Raw genomic sequence first — 20,444 nt, 5'->3', positions numbered from 1 at the left:
CAGGGGCAGGAGCTTCTAACTCAAAACAGTTTTTTCTAATGGTTGGGTTCTCTTCTGCTGGAGAAACAAGACATGAATTAAGAGGGCTAGCACAGCAGAAACTATTGGCTAGGTACTAGAAGGTCTACATATACATCTGATAATTTAGCAAGAAAAAAGTATGTATCTGTTAAAGCTGAGAATCCACATGGATTATGTTATCAGTCATAAATAATGCTATTGGTTATTAAAAGTTTAGACTAACATCCTAATAAATATACTGCATTATTCTAAAGTGTGAAATGTGTCTTCTTAGATGAAGTAAGAGATGTAAAGCTTTACTCATTACATTAACAATTCTATTTAATAAACGGCACAACTGATCCTAAAATCTTATTTTCACTCTGTCTCTCTCTTTAAAGCCAAAACTAAAGGGGTAAAATGTCAGTAGGCTCAACCAAATTTCTAGTTCTAACATATTTAAATTTGTCTCATTTTATTATTAAGATTTGACCATTAACCACATCACGCTAACTGACAAAAGCAAAAGAGTAATAGAAGAGCTATGAAAGCAAAGCAAAATCAAAGCAGGAGAAAACAGTAAATTTTTTTTTTTTTTAAACTTTAGTCCCTAGATAGTTCTGCTATATTTTTCTTGTCTTACTGTTATCAATAGTTATAAATCTGGTAAATAAAATTACCTTTTGATACAGTCAGAGCTGGTGACCATTGTGACCTCAGGATATCAAGACAAATACTTCCATTACTGTTTATGTTTGGATGGTAAATTTTTGTTGTGAAAGCAATCTATAAATAAAACAAAACAAGAATGTGACAACCCACAAACTATGAACAAAACAGAACCAATCTGCTCTGGGGTAAAATGTCCTCAATTTTACATGACCTTAGAGGAGAAATTCAACAAATTGAGCATCTACTTTGTGCACATAGTTTTAGCTCCTGGGAGTATGAAAGCAAATAGTCAGTTTCCCCTTGGCCCCCTGGAACTGAGAAGTATTTTGGAATATAACAAATAAATCTATATTAGCTGATATGACTGCCTGAGTAGTACCTGGAGTAATTAACCATGGGTTTCATCATCCCTCAAAGTAATCCATTTCTTAATTTGATTATCATTGATACCTACAAATGACAATGAATCTAAAAATAGAGTGCTGACCCTGTTCCAGAAGAAAGTTGAGGGTCCTCAGCCTGTTATCTATCCTAAGGGATCTGCTAAGAATTCTAATCTTCCACAAGAGTTGTTGTTACATTGTTTCATATATATAATGTTAGTCAGGTATTTTTAAAAAATCTAAAATAATTATTCGGAGTGGAAGTATTTGTTAATAAACTTCTCCCTCCTTGATGTCACCATCATTTATTTCCTCTTCAGATCCAGTCTAAATTTAATGTAATAAGGAAATGTTTTTATTTTTCTTACCACACTTAATAAAGGGACTGTGTCACATTTATTTTTGTATTCCCCAATGTTAACAGAACACTGGAGGTACTCAATAAATTTTTGTTGAATAACAACTTAAGAACTGAGAAATAGGGTCAACTTTCAAAGATAATCCCCTGAATACAAAAGTGTGATTCTTGACCATAAAAAAACTTCCCAAACTACATATATCTAAGGAGGAGGGGAAAAAAAGGTAAGGAAGCTAATTTGTCATATAATAGATACTGCCTTTTGTTTTACAGATATAGTCCAATATTTGAATAAGCTTATTTTAAATTCAGCGATTTTACAGAATAGTTTGAACATGCTAAGTTACCCATAGTCTGTGACATCATGTACATAACTTGGGGTAGAGAGTAAAATCTCTGACAAGGAGTCAAATCAACCATAAAAATGAAAATACCTTTGGTGGCTTAAAAGGATAGTCTGTCGGAAAATGTACAGTGAGAAAGAAGACTCCACCTTGATAGGCGCTATCAGGCTGAAATTACAAATATTTGCATTAGTGATTACTATATTTATTTAGTGATTACTGTATTTATTTAGTAACCTAAGATGATTTCCCCCCAAATTGATTTGGGGGAGAAAAAAAAAAGCCATCATTCTGTCCTAAGTTCAAATCATTTACCTTGAAAACAGGTTTCCCTTTGCAGGTATGAAGGAAGAATCTTCAATAATCATGATGACATCAAAGTTAAACACAAAAATAGGACACACACAGTGGTGTGACTTACCTAAACAGATCTTTTTATGAGTCTAGAGAGTTTTATAAATTAGTATACACACACAATTGCTTTGAGAAAAGAAGAATTTTCCACAGCAGTAATCAGTATGGGAAACAGGGTTTGGGCTAGTATTTATTTACCTTCTTATTTATAAAACTTAAGATCTGATGGTCGTATTTTTTTTTTAAGATTTATTTATTTTAGAGAGAGTGCAAGCAGGGGGAGGGGCAGAGGGGGAAAGACAATCCTGAACAGACTCCTCACTGAGCAGGGAAACTGACATGGGAATTGATCCCATGATCCTGAGATCAGACCTGAGCGGAAATCAATAGTCAGCATGCTTAACTGACTGAGCTACGAAGGGGCACCAATGGTCGTCCTTTAAGGGGCAAGAATAGAAATGAAATAAAAAGACCAAGTTATAAAAAGGAAAGGCTACATGACACACAATTCAGACCTCCAATCTTCACTTAGTAACAGTTTACAATAGAATGTGGAAAACACAAAAAAGCTCAAAATAAAACTAGATAAATTCAATAGTCATTGAATCAAATTAGGAACCAACTTTATAGGAAGAATTTAAATTTGGCCATATTTCTTTATGGCAGTTAGAAAATACCTTTAATATTACAAGCAAGAAAAAAATGATAAAGAATAAAGGTAAAATCTATTTTAATTCCTTTATATATATTCCTTCATATATATATACACACACACATATATATTCCTATATATATGTGTGTATACACACACACACACACACACACACACACGTATATTCATATATCTACTTACATATATATAATTTATTTATTTGAGAAAGAGGGCATGAGCAGGGGGAGGAGCAGAGGGACAAGCATAACATAGGACTAAATCCCAGGACCCTGAGATCATGACCTAAGCCAAAGTCAAATGCTTAACCAACTGAGCCACCCAGGTGCCCCTCCTTAATATTTAATTAAATTTTTCATGTTATCATGTTATATTACCACTTTGGTAATAACAGCAAAACTATCATTACTTCCTCAAGTGTCTGCATATACATTAGAGGACTATACTGTATAATTATTCTAACTATACACAGTTTAATTCTAGTTCTTCAAAAGTTAAAGGGAATGTAGAAAATGTAAATGAATTCAAATGATATTAGAGAGTGGCATGTTTGCATTACCAAAATAAAGGGGTTATGAGTAACATAATTGTAACCATTTGCTACATGTGATTCATCTAAGGAATATCTGTGAAGGGCTATAATTCAAATGGTAAGGGTGGGCCTTTAAATAATAGTATTTTGGGGCACCTGGGTGGCTCAGTGGGTTAAAGCCTCTGCCTTCGGTTCAGGTCATGATCCCAGGGTCCTTGGATCGAGCCCTGCATTGGGCTCTCTGCTCAGCGGGGAGCCTGCCTCCCTTCCTCTCTCTCTGCCTGCCTCTCTGCCTACCTGTGTTCTCTGTCTGTCAAATAAATAAATAAATAAAATCTTTAATAAATAATAGTATTTTGAAGGTTCTTAGTAAGCAATGAAAAACAAATAATTAGATTCTTCAAGTTGTTCTTTATATATATTGCATTTTACCCTTAGAAAAAACTAACTTAACATAACAGTTTAGTAATTTGAGACATTTCCCCAAGACTTCTGCTCTGAAAATTCAGTATTTGTTTTTAAATGTGAAACACAAGTAATATGATTAAAACCTCTATGCCTTACTAGATAAAATTCTTTCAGGGGAGGGAAAGAATGATGTTCATGTAAACAATTACTAGTATGTATATTCTCACCCAGAAAGTAGTCAATGCCCATTCCTATGCGATCAGATTTTTGTGCACAAAAAGAAAAGTCTGTTTCAAGTCCTAACTGCCTCTAGGTACAGAAAGAAATAATCTTAACAAGGGTAGTAAGTGTTAAGTAAAGCCAGTCATAAAATAGGTAATTCTGAGTTCAGTATAATACAACCAAACTAAAAATAACACATTCAGAAGTTGGCAAAGACAGATCTGTTGCAATTCTCTTACCAGTTCCCTCTCACACACAGGAACAGTGAAGAGTTACTGCAAACTGGTGCTTGTTATTGCAGGTATTCCACTGCTGAGTTAATTAGAGTCATTTCTACCCTACTAAAATTATTTTTTTTTTCTTTTACAAAAATTGTTGATGTGAGGTAATTATACTGGGTTCTGAACAACTGACTTTTGTGCTTAAAAACAGATAAAGCAAATGTATAACATATAGCCTGGGTGCAAATGGTGGGCGATCCATGACTATGTGTAATGACCAGGGATTTGTCAAAGGGAAACATCAAAGTGATCCAAACAAGTGATTTGCTACCAGTGCTGCAGAAAATCATCAAAAATCCTTTCACTGTATTTTGCTTCCTGAGTGTTCAGACTCAGAGTACATGAAAACTCAACCTTAGCCACAAACATCTCATCAAAGGTGAAATGGTAAGAATGAGGTATGGCTGAGGGAATTAATTTCATATATATGAATCATACTTACAGGTCCCATAATAGTTGCTTGCCAGTGGAACACTGAAACAAACAAAGGAGTTTTGGAGTCATTAACAAACGTTCAAACCTGTATTATTAATGGTAGCAAAATCCTAGCAAGACAGCAAAGCTTACAGTCATCCCCCACGGGTCCAGCGGAACAATGAGCAGGTGGGTCTCGTTGTAGATCACTTAATTCCTGAAGCAAAGCAAAAATACTTAAGGTTAATTGTTTTTCTAGTGAAACAAGCATAATAATCTATGAAGACACCAACTATTTACTTTAAAATTAAATTTGAGGCAGGTCTATTCAAAATATGAAAACAGAAAATGTAGTTACTGATTGGTAGAAGAGCATGGCAAGTACTAAATTCTTTCATGAAATATCACCAAACCTTGAATAAATTAAATGGATTAAAATACTGTTTTTCTCTAACATCCCTAAGACAAAAATATTGAATCATTATCTACTGTACACAAGGTAATTTATATAACTGCTAGGTATATATAAGAACTACTAGAAGAATGTTATATTAATACCATATGAATAGATGAACATCTTCAAAGGTTTACAATCTAATTTGGGAGGGATGGCTTCCAAAGAAATGGATATTGAGAGAACAACCTACCTGAAGGTTAAATGGAAAGAAAGGAGAGAAGTCAGGCCATATTTGGAAGCCTAGCACATTGATTCATATGCTTTCTTCTGTTCTCAAGGAAGCAAAGGAAGGACCATGGAAATGACAGTTTAGAGTTGGCTGGTCCTCGGCTGGCATTCTAGTTCTACCATAATCAGCATTACAAGCCTTGGGGAAATCACTCGACTTCCTTATCTTCACCCCAAATATGAAAGGTATAAATTCAATATAAAAGATCATACAATAGGACTGAGGTAACTAGTTTGGAAGATCAGAACATGTCTTTGAGGCAGTGGCAATTAAGAAGAAAAGTAAAGGATGAGTGGGAGTTCATTTTGGGAGAAATGAGTGACACTACAAGGTAGAGCAGCCTAAGATGAGGCTGAGAAAGTGGGCAGAGGCTAGGCAGACAACTGAGAACAATACATACCATACTAAGAACTGTGGGTTTTTAAGAAGTTGTGTGATCTGATTTAAAAGATTGTTGACTGATCTTTGTATTGAATAGACTAGAGATGAGAAAGAGTAGAAGCTATTAGTTACTATAGGTGAAAAAATGAGGGCTTGGAGTGGAGACGCAGCAATGAGATAAAAGTGGACAGAAATATTTTAAAGGGCTTACCTCTCACAGGATTTGAGGATGAGTTACGTGTCCAGTTAAGGAGAGAGGTCACAGATATGTATCATGAAGATCAGTGGCAGCTAACATTTACTCCTTGTTTTAATGTCCCAACAACTCTCAGAGATAGGTGTTATTATGCTCCCCATTTTACAGATGAAGACAGACACATGTCTCAGTGTCCTCACATAACTAGTATAAGGTGGAAGTGGGATTCACACCCTGGCGGTCAAACCGGTAGCTTTTCAGCTTCACAAATGTACAAACGTAGATTCCATTTACTGACATGGGGGAATACTGAAAGACAAGTTTATTCAGAAAGTAGACATATTGAATTGGTAATGCCTGTGGTTTCGAAGGAAAATGTAGTTCAACATGCAGGTCTGGAGCTTAAAAGAGGACTAGACTAGAAACTGGAAAATCACTGTATATACCTGGTATTTAAAACTGTTGGGATGATATAAACCTTTTCATGGGAACACATGTAAATATTGTGTATCATCAAATCTAAGATGCCATCGACCATAAATCACATCCTTATTTTTTGTACCAATAATTAAGGAGAAATGTTGACAACTAATTTTAAGACAACATCAATTATAAGATGCATCCAGATTTTAGAAATGTTAAAATGAAAAATATGTGCACCTGAGAATCATGCAATATGGTAATTACAACAATGAGTTCAGTGTTCTAACAGACAGATAAGGAATAGGATGTGGCAGGGAAAGCTTTCCTAAGAAAGTGATATATAAGCTAAAAATGGAGCCAAGTACAAACTCTGGTCTCCTTCTTCCAAGTCTTCTCCGGTATATATCTTGGTCCGTTCATTTGTTTTCGTTGCTATTATCTTTACAGCTAGTGCTGTACTCTTCTTCCTGATAATAATTAACTAACAGAGCAGCTTCTTTGGTCCAAGTATAATTAAAAAATAAAGAGGAATATTTCAGTCCTTGACTTAGTGATAATGGTTAATGTGATAATGGTACCATTACTCCACTGCCACATGATCTTGGGCAAAACATTGTTTTGTTTTGTTTTTTAACTCTCCAAACCTTCATTTAATGTAAAGTGGCATTACCACTTCTATCCATAGTTTCTATAACAAGAGAAATGATACATGTGAAATGTACAGCAATCTCTGACATATAGTAAGCATTCAAGTAAATGTTAATATGGAGTGGATAACAACCACCTAATTCTCTAGTAGCAGAATGCAATTATTTAACTAGTTTAAATGACTGGGGGAGGAGTTCCCAAGTCACATACCCATCTGAAGTGACTGTGCTTTATTTAATAGTTTTCTAAACTGGGCTTTTAGGAGGTTGCTTCTGAAAATATTAATCATGTTGAGTTTTCTAAACATTAGTATAAATGGGTAAATGGGACGACTTTGCCCTTATTTTAACTAGAAAACTAGTTATTTTGAAAATCAATTTCTGTAGTTAAAAAACTGGAATTTATTTGCATGTATATATTTTACAGAGCTACTACATATGTGAATAAGTCATACCTATGCATAAATACACATTTATTTTGTATACTAACAAAAAACCCCAAATTATAATTTGTAATGGCCTTAAATCATGTTCAAATTTCAAATGTTAGACTGTTTTCAAATCTCTTAAAATAATATAGAAAAGTCAAGGTTTTCTTGTTCGTATGTTTTTGTGCCCTGATTCTTCCTCCTCTGTTAGGAGCAGTTAGAGCTCAGAATGAGAAACAAAAACCTCACAACTGAACTGCAAAGGTCAGGTTCTTAAGTTGTCTATTTAAAGCTCACTTATTATAGGAAAGTGGCAGCTGACAGTACCTCAAACATTCTTCAGAGTGAGACTGGTCATTACTTACTAATAATGATACTAATGCTTAGGTGAAGAGACTTAAACATCATAGACTCTTTAGGATTCTAAATGCCTACTGTTCTATCCCTTTCTCAGACCCTGTTATATTTGGAAATACGTGGCTGAAACTATGGTACATTGGTATAGACAGAATGACCAACAGAAAACAAAAGGCTCAAAATATACCCTCCCTCACCCACAAAAATACAGACCTTAAATCTGAAAAAAGAAAAATGAGGAATTCTGAGATGTGCTAAGAGTGTGAAAATATGTAACAACAAAAGTACAACCAAACAAACCAAATCCCCACTCTTTTCTTCTTAGCCTATTCAGCAGCCAGTATACTTTAATTTTTTTTATTTGAACCTTTTATTTAAATTATATCCATTTAAATGATCTTGGAACACTGCATTAAAAACTAATGATATATTTTATGATGACTAACATAACATGATAAAAAAAATTATGTTCATTTAGCCAACATATAGTACATCATTGGTTTTTGATGTAGTGTTCAACAATTCACCAGTTGCATATAACACCCAGTGCTCATTATCACACGTGCCCTCCTTAATGCCCATCATCAGGTTACCACATCCCACAACTCCCCTCCCTTCTGCAACCCTCAGTGTGTCTCCCGGAGTCCAGAATTTCTCATAGTTTGTCTCCCTCCCTGATTTCTTCCCATTCAGTTTTCCCTCCCTTTCTCTGTGGTCCTCCATACTATTCCTTATGTTCCACATAAGACTGAAATCAAATGATATGTCTCTACTTGACATATTTCACATAGAATAATACTGTCCAATTCCATGTTGATGCAAATGATGGGTATTCAACCTTTCTGATGAGGCTGAGTAATACTCCATTGTATATATGAACTACATCTTATTTATCCATGCCATCCGTTGAAGAACATCATGGCTCCTTCCACTGTTTGGCTATTGTGGACACTGTGGCTACAAACACTGGGGTGCAGGTGCCCCTTCTTTTCACGCCATCTGTATCTTTAGAGTAAATACCCAGTAGTGCAATTACTGGATCATAGAGCAGTTCTATTTTTAACATCTGAGGAACCTCCCTACTGTTTTCGAAAGTGGCTGCACCAATTTGCATTCCCACCAACAGTGTAAGAAGATTTTTTTTTTCTCCACATCCTTGCCAACATTTCTTAATCCGTCTTGTTAATTTTGGCCATTCTAACTGGTCAAAGGTGGTATCTCATTGTGGTTTTGATTTGTATTTCCCTGATGGCAAGTGATGTGGAGCATTTTTCATGTGTCTATTGGCCATTTGTATGTCTTCTCTGGAAAAGTGTCTGTTCATGTCTTCTGCCCATTTCTTGACTGAATTATTTGTTTTTTGGGTCTTGAGTTTAGAAGTTCTTTACAGATCTTAGACACCAGCCCTTTATCTGTAATGTCATTTGCAAATATCTTCTCCCATTCCGTGAGATCCTCTTTAGTTTGCTGACTATTGCCTTTGCCATGAAAAAGCCTTTTATCTTGATGAAGTCTCAAATATTCATTTTTGCTTTCGCTTCCCTTGCCGTTAGAGATGTGTCTTGAAAGAAGTCACTGTAGGGACACGTAGGTGGCTTAGTTGGTTAAGCGTCTGCCTTCAGCTAAGGTCATGATCATAAGTCTTGGGATAGAGTCTTGCACTGGGCTCCTTCCTCAGCCTGGGGCCTGCTTCTCCCTCTACCTGCTCTGCATGATGCCCTCCCTACTTAAATGTTCTCTCTAAAAAAATAAATTTTAAAAAGGCCTAAAAAAAAAGGACAGAAGTCGCTGTGGCCAAGGTCAAAGAGGTTACTGCTTGTGTTTTCCTCTGGGATTTTAATGAATTCCTGTCTCACATTTAGGTCTTTCATGCATTCTGGGTTTATCTTTCTGTATGGTGTAAGAGAATGGTTCAGTTTTATTCTTCTGCATGTGGCTGTCCAATTTTTCCAGCACCATTTATTGAAGAGACTGTCTTTCTTCACTGGATATTCTTTCCTGCTTTGTCAAAGATGAGCTGACAGTTGAGGGTCCATTTCTGGGTTCCCTATTCTGTCCCACAGATCTCTGTGTCTGTTTTTGTGCCAATACAATGCTAACCTGATGATCACAGCTTTGTAATATACCTTGAAGCCATGCATTCTGGTGCCCTCAGTTTTTGTTTTCTTTTTCAACATTCCTCTGGGGATTCAGGATCTTTTCTGGTTCCATATACATTTTAGGATTGTTTGCTCTGGCTCTGTGGAAATGTCGATGGAATTTTTTTTTTTAAAGATTTTATTTATTTCACAGACAGAGATCACAAGTAGGCAGAGAGGCAGGCAGAGAGAGAAGGGGAAGCAGGCTCCCCACTGAGCAGAGAGCCCGACGCGGGGCTCGATCCCAGGACACTGGAATCATGACCTGAGCCGAAAGCAGAGGCCTCAACCCACTGAGCCACCCAGGCGCCCCTGTCGATGGAATTTTGATAGGGATTGCACTGAATGTGTAGATTGCTCTGGACAGCATAAACATTATAACAATGTTTATTCTTCCAATCCATAAGCATGGGATGCTTTTCCATCTCTTTGTGTCTTCCTCAGTTTCTTTTCAACTTGACTTCTTCTTTGTTGATTTGAATGTCCTTTATTTCTTTTTGTTGTCTGATTGCTGAGGCTAGGATTTCTAGTATTACGCTGAACAAAAGTGGTAAGAGTGGGCATCCCGGCTGTGTTCCTGACCTGAAGGGAAAACTTACCGTTTTTCCCACTGAGAACATTTGTTGTGGGCTGTTCATAGATGCCTTTATGGTTTTGAGGTATGTTCCCTCTATCTCTGTATTCTGAAAGAGTTTTAATCAGGAAAAGATACTGTATTTTGTCAAATGCTTTTTTGCATCAATTGAGAGGATCAGAGGGTTCCTGTCTCTTCTTTTGCTAATGTGCTCTATCATGTTGATTGATTTGTGAATGTTGAACCACCTTGGATCCCGGGAATAAATCTCACCTGGTCCTGGTGAATAATCCTTTGAAGGTACTGTTGAATCCTATTGGCCAGGATCTTGTTGAGTATCTTGGTGTCCATGTTCATCAGGGATATTGGTCAGTAATTTTCCTTTTTGATGGGGTCTTTGTCTGGCTTGGGGATCAGGGTAATGCTGGCCTCATAGAACGAGTTTGGAAGTTTTCCTTCCATTTCTATTTATTGGAACACCTTCAGTAGAATAAGTGTGATTTCTTCTTTGAATGTTTGGCAGAATTCCCCTGGGAAACCACCTGGCCCTGGACTCTTGATCTTTGGCAGGTTTTGACGACTGTTTCAATTTCCTTGCTGGTTATTGGTCTGTTCAGATTGTCTATTTCTTCCTGTTTCAGTCTTGGTAGTTTATGAGTAACCAGGAATGCATCCATTTCTTCCAGATTGTCTAGTTTGTTGACATATAGCTGCTGGTAACAAGTTCTAATAATTGTCTCTATTTCCTTGGCTTTAGTCCTGATTTCTCCCCTTTCATCATGATTTTATTAATTTGAATCCCTTCTCTTTTCTTTTAGATAAGTCTGGCATAGGTTTATCGATCGTATTAATTCTTTCAAAGAACCAGCTTCTAAGACATTGATCCATTGTACTGTTCTTCCGGTTTCTATTTCATTGAATTCTGCTCTAATCTCTATTATTTCTCTTCTGCTGCTTGGTTTAGGCTTTATTTGCTGTTCTTTCTCCAGGTCCCTTCTGTGTAAGGTTAGCTTGTGCATTTGGGATTGCTCTAATTTTCTGAGAGCAGCTTGGACTGCTATATACTTCTCTCTTAGGACCGCCTTTGCAGTATCCCATAAGTTTAAATCGATGTGTTTTCATTGTCATAGGCTTGTATGAATTGTTTAGTTCTTCTTTAATGCCCTGGTTGACCCATTCGTTCTTTAGCAGGATGTTCTTTCACCTCCAAGTGTTTGGGTTCCTTCCAAATTTCTTCTTGTGATGAGTTCCAGTTTCAAATCATAATGGTCTGAAAATATGCAGAGAATGATCCAAATCCTTTGGTATCAGTTGCAACCTGATTTGTGACCCTGTATGCAATCTATTCTGGAGAAAGTTGCATGTGCACTTGAGAAGAATGAGTATTCTGTTGTTTTAGGATGGAATGTTATACTGTATATATCTGTGAAGTCCATCTGGTCCAGTGCATCATTCAAAGCCCTTGTTTCTTGTTGATCTTTTGCTTAGATGATATGCCCATTGCTGTGAGTGGAGTGTTGAAGTCCCCTATTAATGTATTGTTTTCCATATATTTCCTTTTTTTTGGTTATTAATTGGTTTATATAATTGCCTGCTTGCACACTGGGAGCATAGATACTTATATATCAGATTTTTCTCATTAGATAGGCCCCTTAAGTATGATATAGTTAGTGTCCCTCTACATCTCTTACTACAGTCTTTGGGTTAAAATCTAATTTGTCTGATATGAGGATTGCTACCCCCGCTTTCTTTTCAGGCCCACTAGCATGATAAATGGTTCTCCATCCCCTCACCTTCAATCTGGAGGTGTCTTTAGGTTAAAATTGAGTTTCTTGTAGACAGCATATGAGTGGGCCCTGTTTTCTTATCAAAATATGAAACCCTCTGTCTTTTGATAGGAGCATTCAGCCTGTTTACATTGAGAGAGGCTATTGAAAAATATGAATTTAGTGCCATTGTATTGCCTATAAAGTACCTGTTTCTATAGGTTTCTCTGTTAATTTCTGGTCTATCTTACTCTTGGGGTCTTTCTTTGTTTACAGTATTCCCCCTTAATATTTCCTGTAGGGCTGGCTTGGTGATCACATATTCTTTCAGTTCCTGCCTGTCCTGGAAGCTCCTTATCTCTCCATCCATTCTGAATGACAGCCTTGCTGGATAAAGTATTCTTGGCTGCATGTTCTTCTCATTTAGTACCCTGAATATGTCTTGCCAGCCCTTTCTGGCTTGCCAGGTCTCTGTGGATAGGTCTGATGTTATTATGACATTCCTCCCTCTGTACATAAGAGATCTCACCCCCTTTGCTGCTCTTAAAGTAGCTTCATTGGCTCTAAGATTTGCAAGCTTCACTAATATGTCAGGGTGTTGAACTATTTTTATTTTTAGGGGTCCTCTCAGCATCTTGGTCAGGAATGTTTGTTTCCTTCCCCAGATTAGGGGAGTTCTTAGCTATAATTTGCTCAAATATGTTCTAGTCCTCTCTCTCTCTTTCTCTCTCTCTCTCTCCACTCCCTTGGGGATCCCAATAATTCTGACATTGGAACATTTCATGGCTTCGTTGATCTAAGTCTATTTTCATAGGCCACTAGCTGCCTATTCCTATCTTCCTCAGCTTTCTTCCTTTCTATCACCTTAAATTCTAGATAACTGATTCACTCTTCTGTCTCATTTACCCTGGTTATTAGAATACCCAGTTTAGACTGCATCTCATTCATAGCATTTTTTAAATTCAGCCTGATTAGATCCCATTTCTGCTCTTAGAGATTCTATATTGTCACTAATGCTTTTTATCAACCCTAGCTATTGACTTCATGATTGCTATCCTGAATTCTATCTCTTACATCTTGCTTATATCCATATCTATTAGTTCTATGGCAGAGGACATTGTCTCTTGTTCTTTTCTTTGTTGAGAGTTCCTCCTCCTAGTCATTCTATTGAGGGATGGTTGAGTGAATGAATAGAGTCTACAATATCAACCACAACCCATGCAAAAAATCCTAAGTAGTGGAAAGCTACCACAGATATGCAACCAAAGCCAAGATGATCCAAAAAAATTAAAAGGGTGGGATAGGAAGGGTGACAGATTATAATTTCTCAGGATGGACAAAGCAAGGTGGTCTCCCTGTTCCTGATGGATTTTTGGATTCTGTGTTAGAAGACACTATATCCGAAAACTGCAAAGAAATCAGAACTCATATACCAAGATAAAATGAATAGAGTGAAAATGGGCTTGTATGGGGCATAAATCTATAAAATGTAGATGTGAAAAAGTTAAAAAGTGACTTAAAAACAAGTTGGCAAATAAGAATCTATTTGAAATGGGAACAGGATTTAAAAAAAAAAAAAAAAAGACAAGAAAAGGAAGAAAAAGAAAAGAAACAGAGGAATGTAAAATTTTAGCCTGAAGTATAAATGAGTCATGAAGGAACACCTGGAGCTCCCTATATTATTTTCCTCTAGAGGTGGAGTTTTACAGTCCTGTGGGAAATAATCTATGATTCACCTGTTCTTCCTGTCTTCTGGAGGAGGGACCTGCTGCTCAGCTTCTCAGGTGTCTTTGCTTGGGGGGAGTTGCCCCACCCCTTGTCAGTGGGATGGCCTTAATGTGAGCTGGTTGGTTGTGTGGCTTTTGTTTCACGGTGGCTTTCCACTTCTCTTTAGAGGGTCAGAGCAAATATGGCCATGCAGGAATCGCTGGTCCAGAGCCACAGGTTTGTGGTCCCCTTTCTTCAATAAATCCTCAGGTCAAACCATTTCCACTTCTTTGTCTACCAAACTCCACAGATTCATACTATTTGTGCCTGATTCATCTTTCCGGGGGGAGATACAGGGACCCCTGAGCCTCTCTGTGCTTTGTGACTTTGCAATTGCTAGGAGCCATAAGCTCACACGTGTACCCTCTTCTGCAGCTCCCAGGTCATTCTGGGAAGTGTCCCTTCAGTGGTCACACTACCCCAAAAGCTGATGCCCAATCATGGATGCAGCCTCTTTATAAGCCAAACTGCTGAATCCCACAGCTCCTGCCCATTGCCCCTTTCCCAGAGGAGTTATGGATACCCGTGAGCGTCTCTGCAAAATGTGATTTTGTAATTGCAGTGGCCTTGGTCCCGTGTGTGCACCCTCTTCTACAGCTCCCAGGTCATGGTGGGTGCTACCCCAGTGTTCTTTCATGAGCCACACTGCCCTGAAATCTATTGCTGTGTCCTGGATGCAAGCTGTTTTTATATCTCCCTTAGAATGTTAAACAGCCCACACCTTCTAGTCCTTTTCAGGGTGGTCCAGAGATCTCCCTACAGGCTTGGCTCACGGTTTATGTGACCAGAGCTGAGAGTCCCTTCTGGGCTCACTGACCATAACCAGTCTACCCATTCAACTGCTTGGGCATTCTATCGATTCAGGCTCCCCCATTCTTTCTTAGTCTCCTGGAATCCTGATACCACAATGATCCACCTAAAATTCTGCCCTGTTCATCCCCTGTGCCCTTTTCTGAAAGGGGTGTCTCTCACTAGAGCAGATTTCCAAGGGTCCTGACTTTTTGCTCTGGTGTTATATCACTTTCTGGTGATTGGCTTATGGAGGCTCCCTACCCCCTTCATTTATCTTCTGATATTTTCCCTGAAGATTCAAGGTTCCGCACCTCCTACCTTGCAAAAAGTAGTTGTTTTTCTGCTTGTAGAGATCCAGATAAATCTTCTTACACCTCAGGTTAAGTTCATGTGTATTCAGAATGGTTTGACAGATATCCAGCTAAATTCGAGGGACCAAATGAAACGAGGTCCCCCACTCTGTCACCACCTTGCCCACCTCCACCCCAGCTAGTATACTTTTAGATAAGACACAAGAAACCAAGAACTACTTATAATTCTTTAAATTCAACTTAGTTTACTCCAAGTTTCTCAGAAACAGTCTTATAATCTGATTCACAGTTTCTCTGTTTTAACTGGCATTCTTATTTCCATATTTCCATATGGAAATTTCCATAGCCACATATGGAGTATTAAAAATAATTTAGTGATTCCTATGTTATTTCAAGGATTAGTAATCTCTTCCTTTGCTCTTCTCTCCACTGTCTTTATAAGAATTAACACTGAATTATACAAATTGCTCAAGTCTGTAAGATACTCACATAAGAGCCAAAACTTAACTCCACAATTCTTGCTGCTCACGGAAGCCCCTCTAAAGTACAGTTTATGACCTGACCCTGGCTCTCACTCCTTGAACACTTCGTCCTACTCCACCAACTCCCCTGAAATCTAGGATGCACTCTATATGTAGCCTCCCAATAACTGTTTCATTAGCTCCCCACATAGGCCTCTTCATGGCCATGCTTTTACCTCACACTGATTAAAAGTAAAAAAAAAAAAAAAAAAAAAAAAAAAAAAATCCAAAAACAAAGCATTTGAAACCATTTATTTTTAATTAAGAGGTATATATGAGTGTGTGTTTGTGTTACAAAAGCAAAACAAAACAAAGCAATGTTTTGTAAAGAAAAAAAAAAAAACAGAGAGCAATGTGTAAACACCCATAAGACCATTACCGAAACCAAACCACTGTTGACCTGTTAGAATACTTCATCCATAGCTTTAGTGGAAAATAAACATGTCATTTACTATTGGAGGGACTTTTAACTTAAGACACATCCTTTTGGGAGCACCAGGCGGCTCAGTCGTTAAGTGTCTGCCTTTGGCTCAGGTCATGCAAGCCCTACATCAGGCTTCCTGCTCGGCAAGAAGCCCTCCCTCTCCCACTCCCCCTGCTGTGTTCCCTCTCTGTGTCTCTGTCAAATAAATAAAATCTTAAAAAAAAAAAAAAAAGACACATCCTTTTGAAGGGCAATTTGGTAACAACTGTGAAAGTGGAAAATTCATATAGCCTCTGACCCAGTAATTCCACCCCATAGTAATAATTGTCCAAATCCCAAAGATACATATATTAGGATATTCAGTGAGGCATTTTGTGTGACTATGAAAAACCAAGAAAAACCTAAAATTCTATCAATATGAGAATGGTTTCATGATACAGCCACATTATGAACCACTGTGCAGCCATTAAAAAGAATGAGCTAGATCTGTATATGCTACATTAAAAAATGTTGTGTGCCTATAATACAGTTTTTGAGTGAAAAATACAAGTTACAGAAGGATAAGCCCATTAGATCCCATAACATATATACATACATGCATAAAAAATAAATAAAAGAATACACACCAAACTATTAGCTACTATTTCTGGGTATGGGTTGTCATTTTTCCTTTATGTCTTCTATATTGCTTCAACTTTTTTTTTTTTTTAAGATTTTGTTTATTTAATTGAGGGGGAGAGAGAGAGAGAGAGAGAGAGAGCACAACAGAGGGAGCAGCAGAGGGAGAGGGAGAAGTAGGTTCCCCACTGAGCAAGAAGGCTGATGCAGGACTTGATCCCAGGACCCTGGGATCTTGATCTGAGCCAAAGGTAGCTGCTTAACTGACTGAGCCACCCAGATGTCTCTTGTTTCAACTTTTTAATAATACTTCTGTAACTTTTTAAATAAAAATTAGTGATTTTTTTTACACTCAGTTTCTTAGGCATTTTTTAAAAATTAAAGGACATTGGTATTTTCCACTACACCTATAATAAGCATCTTCTCTTTTCAATAAATAATTTTTATAAGACAAGGAAAGATGGAGGAAATGTCACAGATTAAGAATACATATACTGGGAGACCTGGGTGGCTCAGTGAGTTAAAGCCTCTGCCTTCGGCTCAGGTCATGATCCCAGGGTCCTGGGATCGAGCCCCGCATCCTGCTCTCTGCTCAGTGGGGAGCCTGCTTCCTCCTCTCTCTCTCTGCCTGCCTCTCTGCCTACTTGTGATCTGTCTGTCAAATAAATAAATAAATATCTTAAAAAAAAAAAAAGGATACATATACTAAGGAGACATACCAATTAAATTCAATGTAGGATCCCAGACTGGATCTTCAAAACAAGAAAAGGACAGTAGAAAAACTGGTAAAACCCAAATAAGGTCTGTAGTTTAGTTCATAGTATTGTACTTTATGCTACTTTCTTCGTTTTGGTTATGTAAGTTGTAAATATTAAGGAAAATTATGTGAAGAATACATGTGAATTTTATTATTTTTTATAACATTTCTGTAAGACTAAATGTATTTCAACATAATACTGTAAACTTTTTTTATATATTCCAAAATCTAATCTGCTTTCTTTTTCAAGCTTGCTTCTTTTCCTGTGTTTCCTACATCTATTAATAGAATATTAGTCTACCAGCCACCAGGTTCAAAATTTCAGCATTTTTTGGACTCCTTTCTTTCTCTTTTCCTTCATTTATAGTCAGATGAAAATACAACATACTCTCAATACCTGTTATACTGCTTCCTACAGTTATCTCAAAAACCAGTTATAGTACAACTTGAATTGTTTCCCAAAACTCTATGCATTGTTTGTAGAATAATCTTAGAAGCGCAGCTCTATTTCAATCTTCTGTTAGAAAATTTCAGTGGCTGCCTACTGCTTATTAAAATCAAACTCAACCAATGAAGGCTTTCCATTATCTGGTCCAAGCCTACATGTTGAATTGGGTTCCCATTCACAAATTCCAGTAATATTCCAAAGAACTCCCTTGCATTTCCAGAACACCTTCAAGAGGTCTATGACATCAAAATTGATTTTGCAATAAAACTATGATGCTATTTGTCTTTTTCATTCTCAGTATCTAATTGAGTATACAGTGGAGTTTTCCAGTTATATGACATGTGATATTGTAACAGACTGAATTCCTCAGCAGATGTGAAAATTCAACTATTATCTATAAGCCTGACTATAATGAGATCTGAACATTTATAAAGCAATGTCAGGGCACCTGGGTGGCTGAGTGGGTTAAGCCTTTGCCTTCGGCTTAGGTCATGATCTCAGGGTCCTGGTATTGAGCCCTTCACTGGGCTCTCTGATTGGCGGGGAGCCTGCTTCTCCTTCTCTCTCTCTGCCTGCCTCTTTGCCTACTTGTAATTTCTGTAAAATTAATTAATTAATTAGTTAATTAATTATTTTTTTAAAAAAACAATGCCACTTCTCTGTTGTTTTGGAGAAGTTATTTTTAATAAAAATGTTATTTGTATTAATATGTAATAGCTTTGTTATTTCTAAATTACTATATCTAAATTTGTTTTAGATCATATCGTAAATATTATTAGACATAACCATACAAACAAAAAGCTCTTTGAAGCCCTCAATATTTTTTTCTTTCTTTCTTTTTTTTTTTTTTTGAAAAAGAGAGCACACAAGCAGAGGGAAGGGCAGAGGGAAAGAGAGAGAATCCCAGGCAGGCTCCATGTGCAACACAAGGCTCCACCCCATAAACCCAAGACCACAATCTAAGCCAAAATCAAGAGGCAGATACCTAATGGGCTGAGCCACCTAGGCACCTCCCTCAATACTTTTAATACAAAGAGGTCCTAAGACACAAAATTTGAAAACCATATAGTCAGGTTTCAACTGATTACCTGGATGTTACATGGCTAAGTCTCCTGGCCTTCATAACTTTCTTTCTTCTAAAATAACCTTTTTTTCTAGTTCCCTATGCCCAAATTATACCCATTCTCCTTAACATTGGGCTTCTCGACAGCCACTTTAAAAACATAAGTTTTAGAGTCAGACTTGGATCAGACCTGGCCTTGCACTAACCCTTACTATCTGTGTGACTTTGGGCAACTTAACCTCTTTGAGTCTCAAGTACCTCATATGGGGACATCACTGGTAATCCTGAAGAACTATGCAGACCACTGAATAAAAACACAAAAGTACAGGGGTACCTGGATGGCTCAGTCAGTTAAGTGTTGGACTCAGGTGATCTCAGGGTCTGAGATGGAGCCCTGCCATGGGATCCACACTCAGTGCGGAGTCTGCTTGAGATCCTCTCCCTTTGCCCCTCCCCCCACTTGCTTGTTCATTCCCTCTAAAAAATAAATAAAGTCTCAAAAAAAAAAAAACACAGAAGTACCTAGCTTAATACCTAACATGTATAAAAGATGCTCCCCCTCTCACTCACTGTGCTGTGTTCTCTCTCTCACCATGTCTCTCTCTGTCAAATAAATAAATAAAATCTTAAAAAAAAAAAAAAAAGAAAGAAAGAAAGAAACGTTAAATTTCAGGATGCCTGGGTGGCTCAGTCTGTTAAGCAGCTGCCTTTGGCTCAGGTCATGATCCCAGAGTCCTGGGATCAAGTCCTGCATCAGGCTCCTTGCCCAGCAGGGAGCCTGCTTCTCCCTCTGCCTGCCATTCCCTCTGCTTGTGTGTGCTCTCTCTCTGACAAATGAATAAATAAAATCTTTAAAAAAGCGGGGAGGGAGGGGCATCTGGGTGGCTTGGTTGGTTAAACAACTGCCTTTGGCTCAGGTCATGATCCTGGAGTTGCAGGATCGAGTCCTGAATCCGGCTCCCAGATCAATGGGGAGTCTGCTTCTCCCTCTGACCTTCTCCCCTCTCATGCTCTCTCTGTCTCTCTCAAATAAATAAAATCTTAAAAAAATAAATAAATAAATGCTAATCTTTCCTCACTTTCCTCTTCTACCAGAATGTTTTTTTTAAATCCAGGACTTTATGCATTTTATTCATGGATTCCTCCACAATACTCAGAACAATACCTTTTGTATAAGGTGTGTGATATCATCTGAGTTAACCAATAAAATTTAAGAAATAATATGATCAGCAGGGAACAGACATCTCAAATTTCAATCTTTTTAGGAAAACAAATCATTAGATTTGACAACAGAATCAAAATCAATTACTCCCTTATGCATATATGTAGACTGCATTTAATAAAATATAATAACAGGTGTTGAACGAATAATGCAGTTTACTTAAAAACACAGGGCTAGCCTTTTAAGTAATATATAATCTTACCTAAAAATGAATCTCAAGAGAATATTAATCATTAAAATATTAAAAACTCATGCTACTGCCACAACTATTTTCAACTTATAGAATG

General features: G+C 37.4%; 1 protein-coding gene across 2 annotated transcripts in view; it reads right to left on the bottom strand.

Moving 5' to 3' along the window:
• LOC111145114 (ubiquitin conjugating enzyme E2 D1) overlaps positions 1–20,444 on the bottom strand; it is a 38,541-nt gene that overhangs the window by 5,064 nt on the left and 13,033 nt on the right. For both annotated transcript variants that reach the window (XM_022499767.1, XM_022499766.1), the window contains exons 2-5: positions 4,792–4,855; positions 4,667–4,698; positions 1,848–1,925; positions 681–786 (exon numbers count right to left, since the gene is read on the bottom strand). In XM_022499767.1, coding sequence (XP_022355475.1) covers positions 681–786; positions 1,848–1,925; positions 4,667–4,698; positions 4,792–4,855 — 280 coding nt within the window. The remainder of the gene's footprint in view (positions 1–680; positions 787–1,847; positions 1,926–4,666; positions 4,699–4,791; positions 4,856–20,444) is intronic.

The sequence above is a fragment of the Enhydra lutris genome, unplaced genomic scaffold (assembly GCF_002288905.1).
Source record: "Enhydra lutris kenyoni isolate GAN:26980312 unplaced genomic scaffold, ASM228890v2 scaffoldscaffold12, whole genome shotgun sequence".
Lineage (NCBI taxonomy): Eukaryota > Metazoa > Chordata > Mammalia > Carnivora > Mustelidae > Enhydra > Enhydra lutris.
The sequence above is the reverse complement of the archived record's forward strand: the minus strand, read 5'-3'. Positions and strand labels throughout refer to the sequence as shown.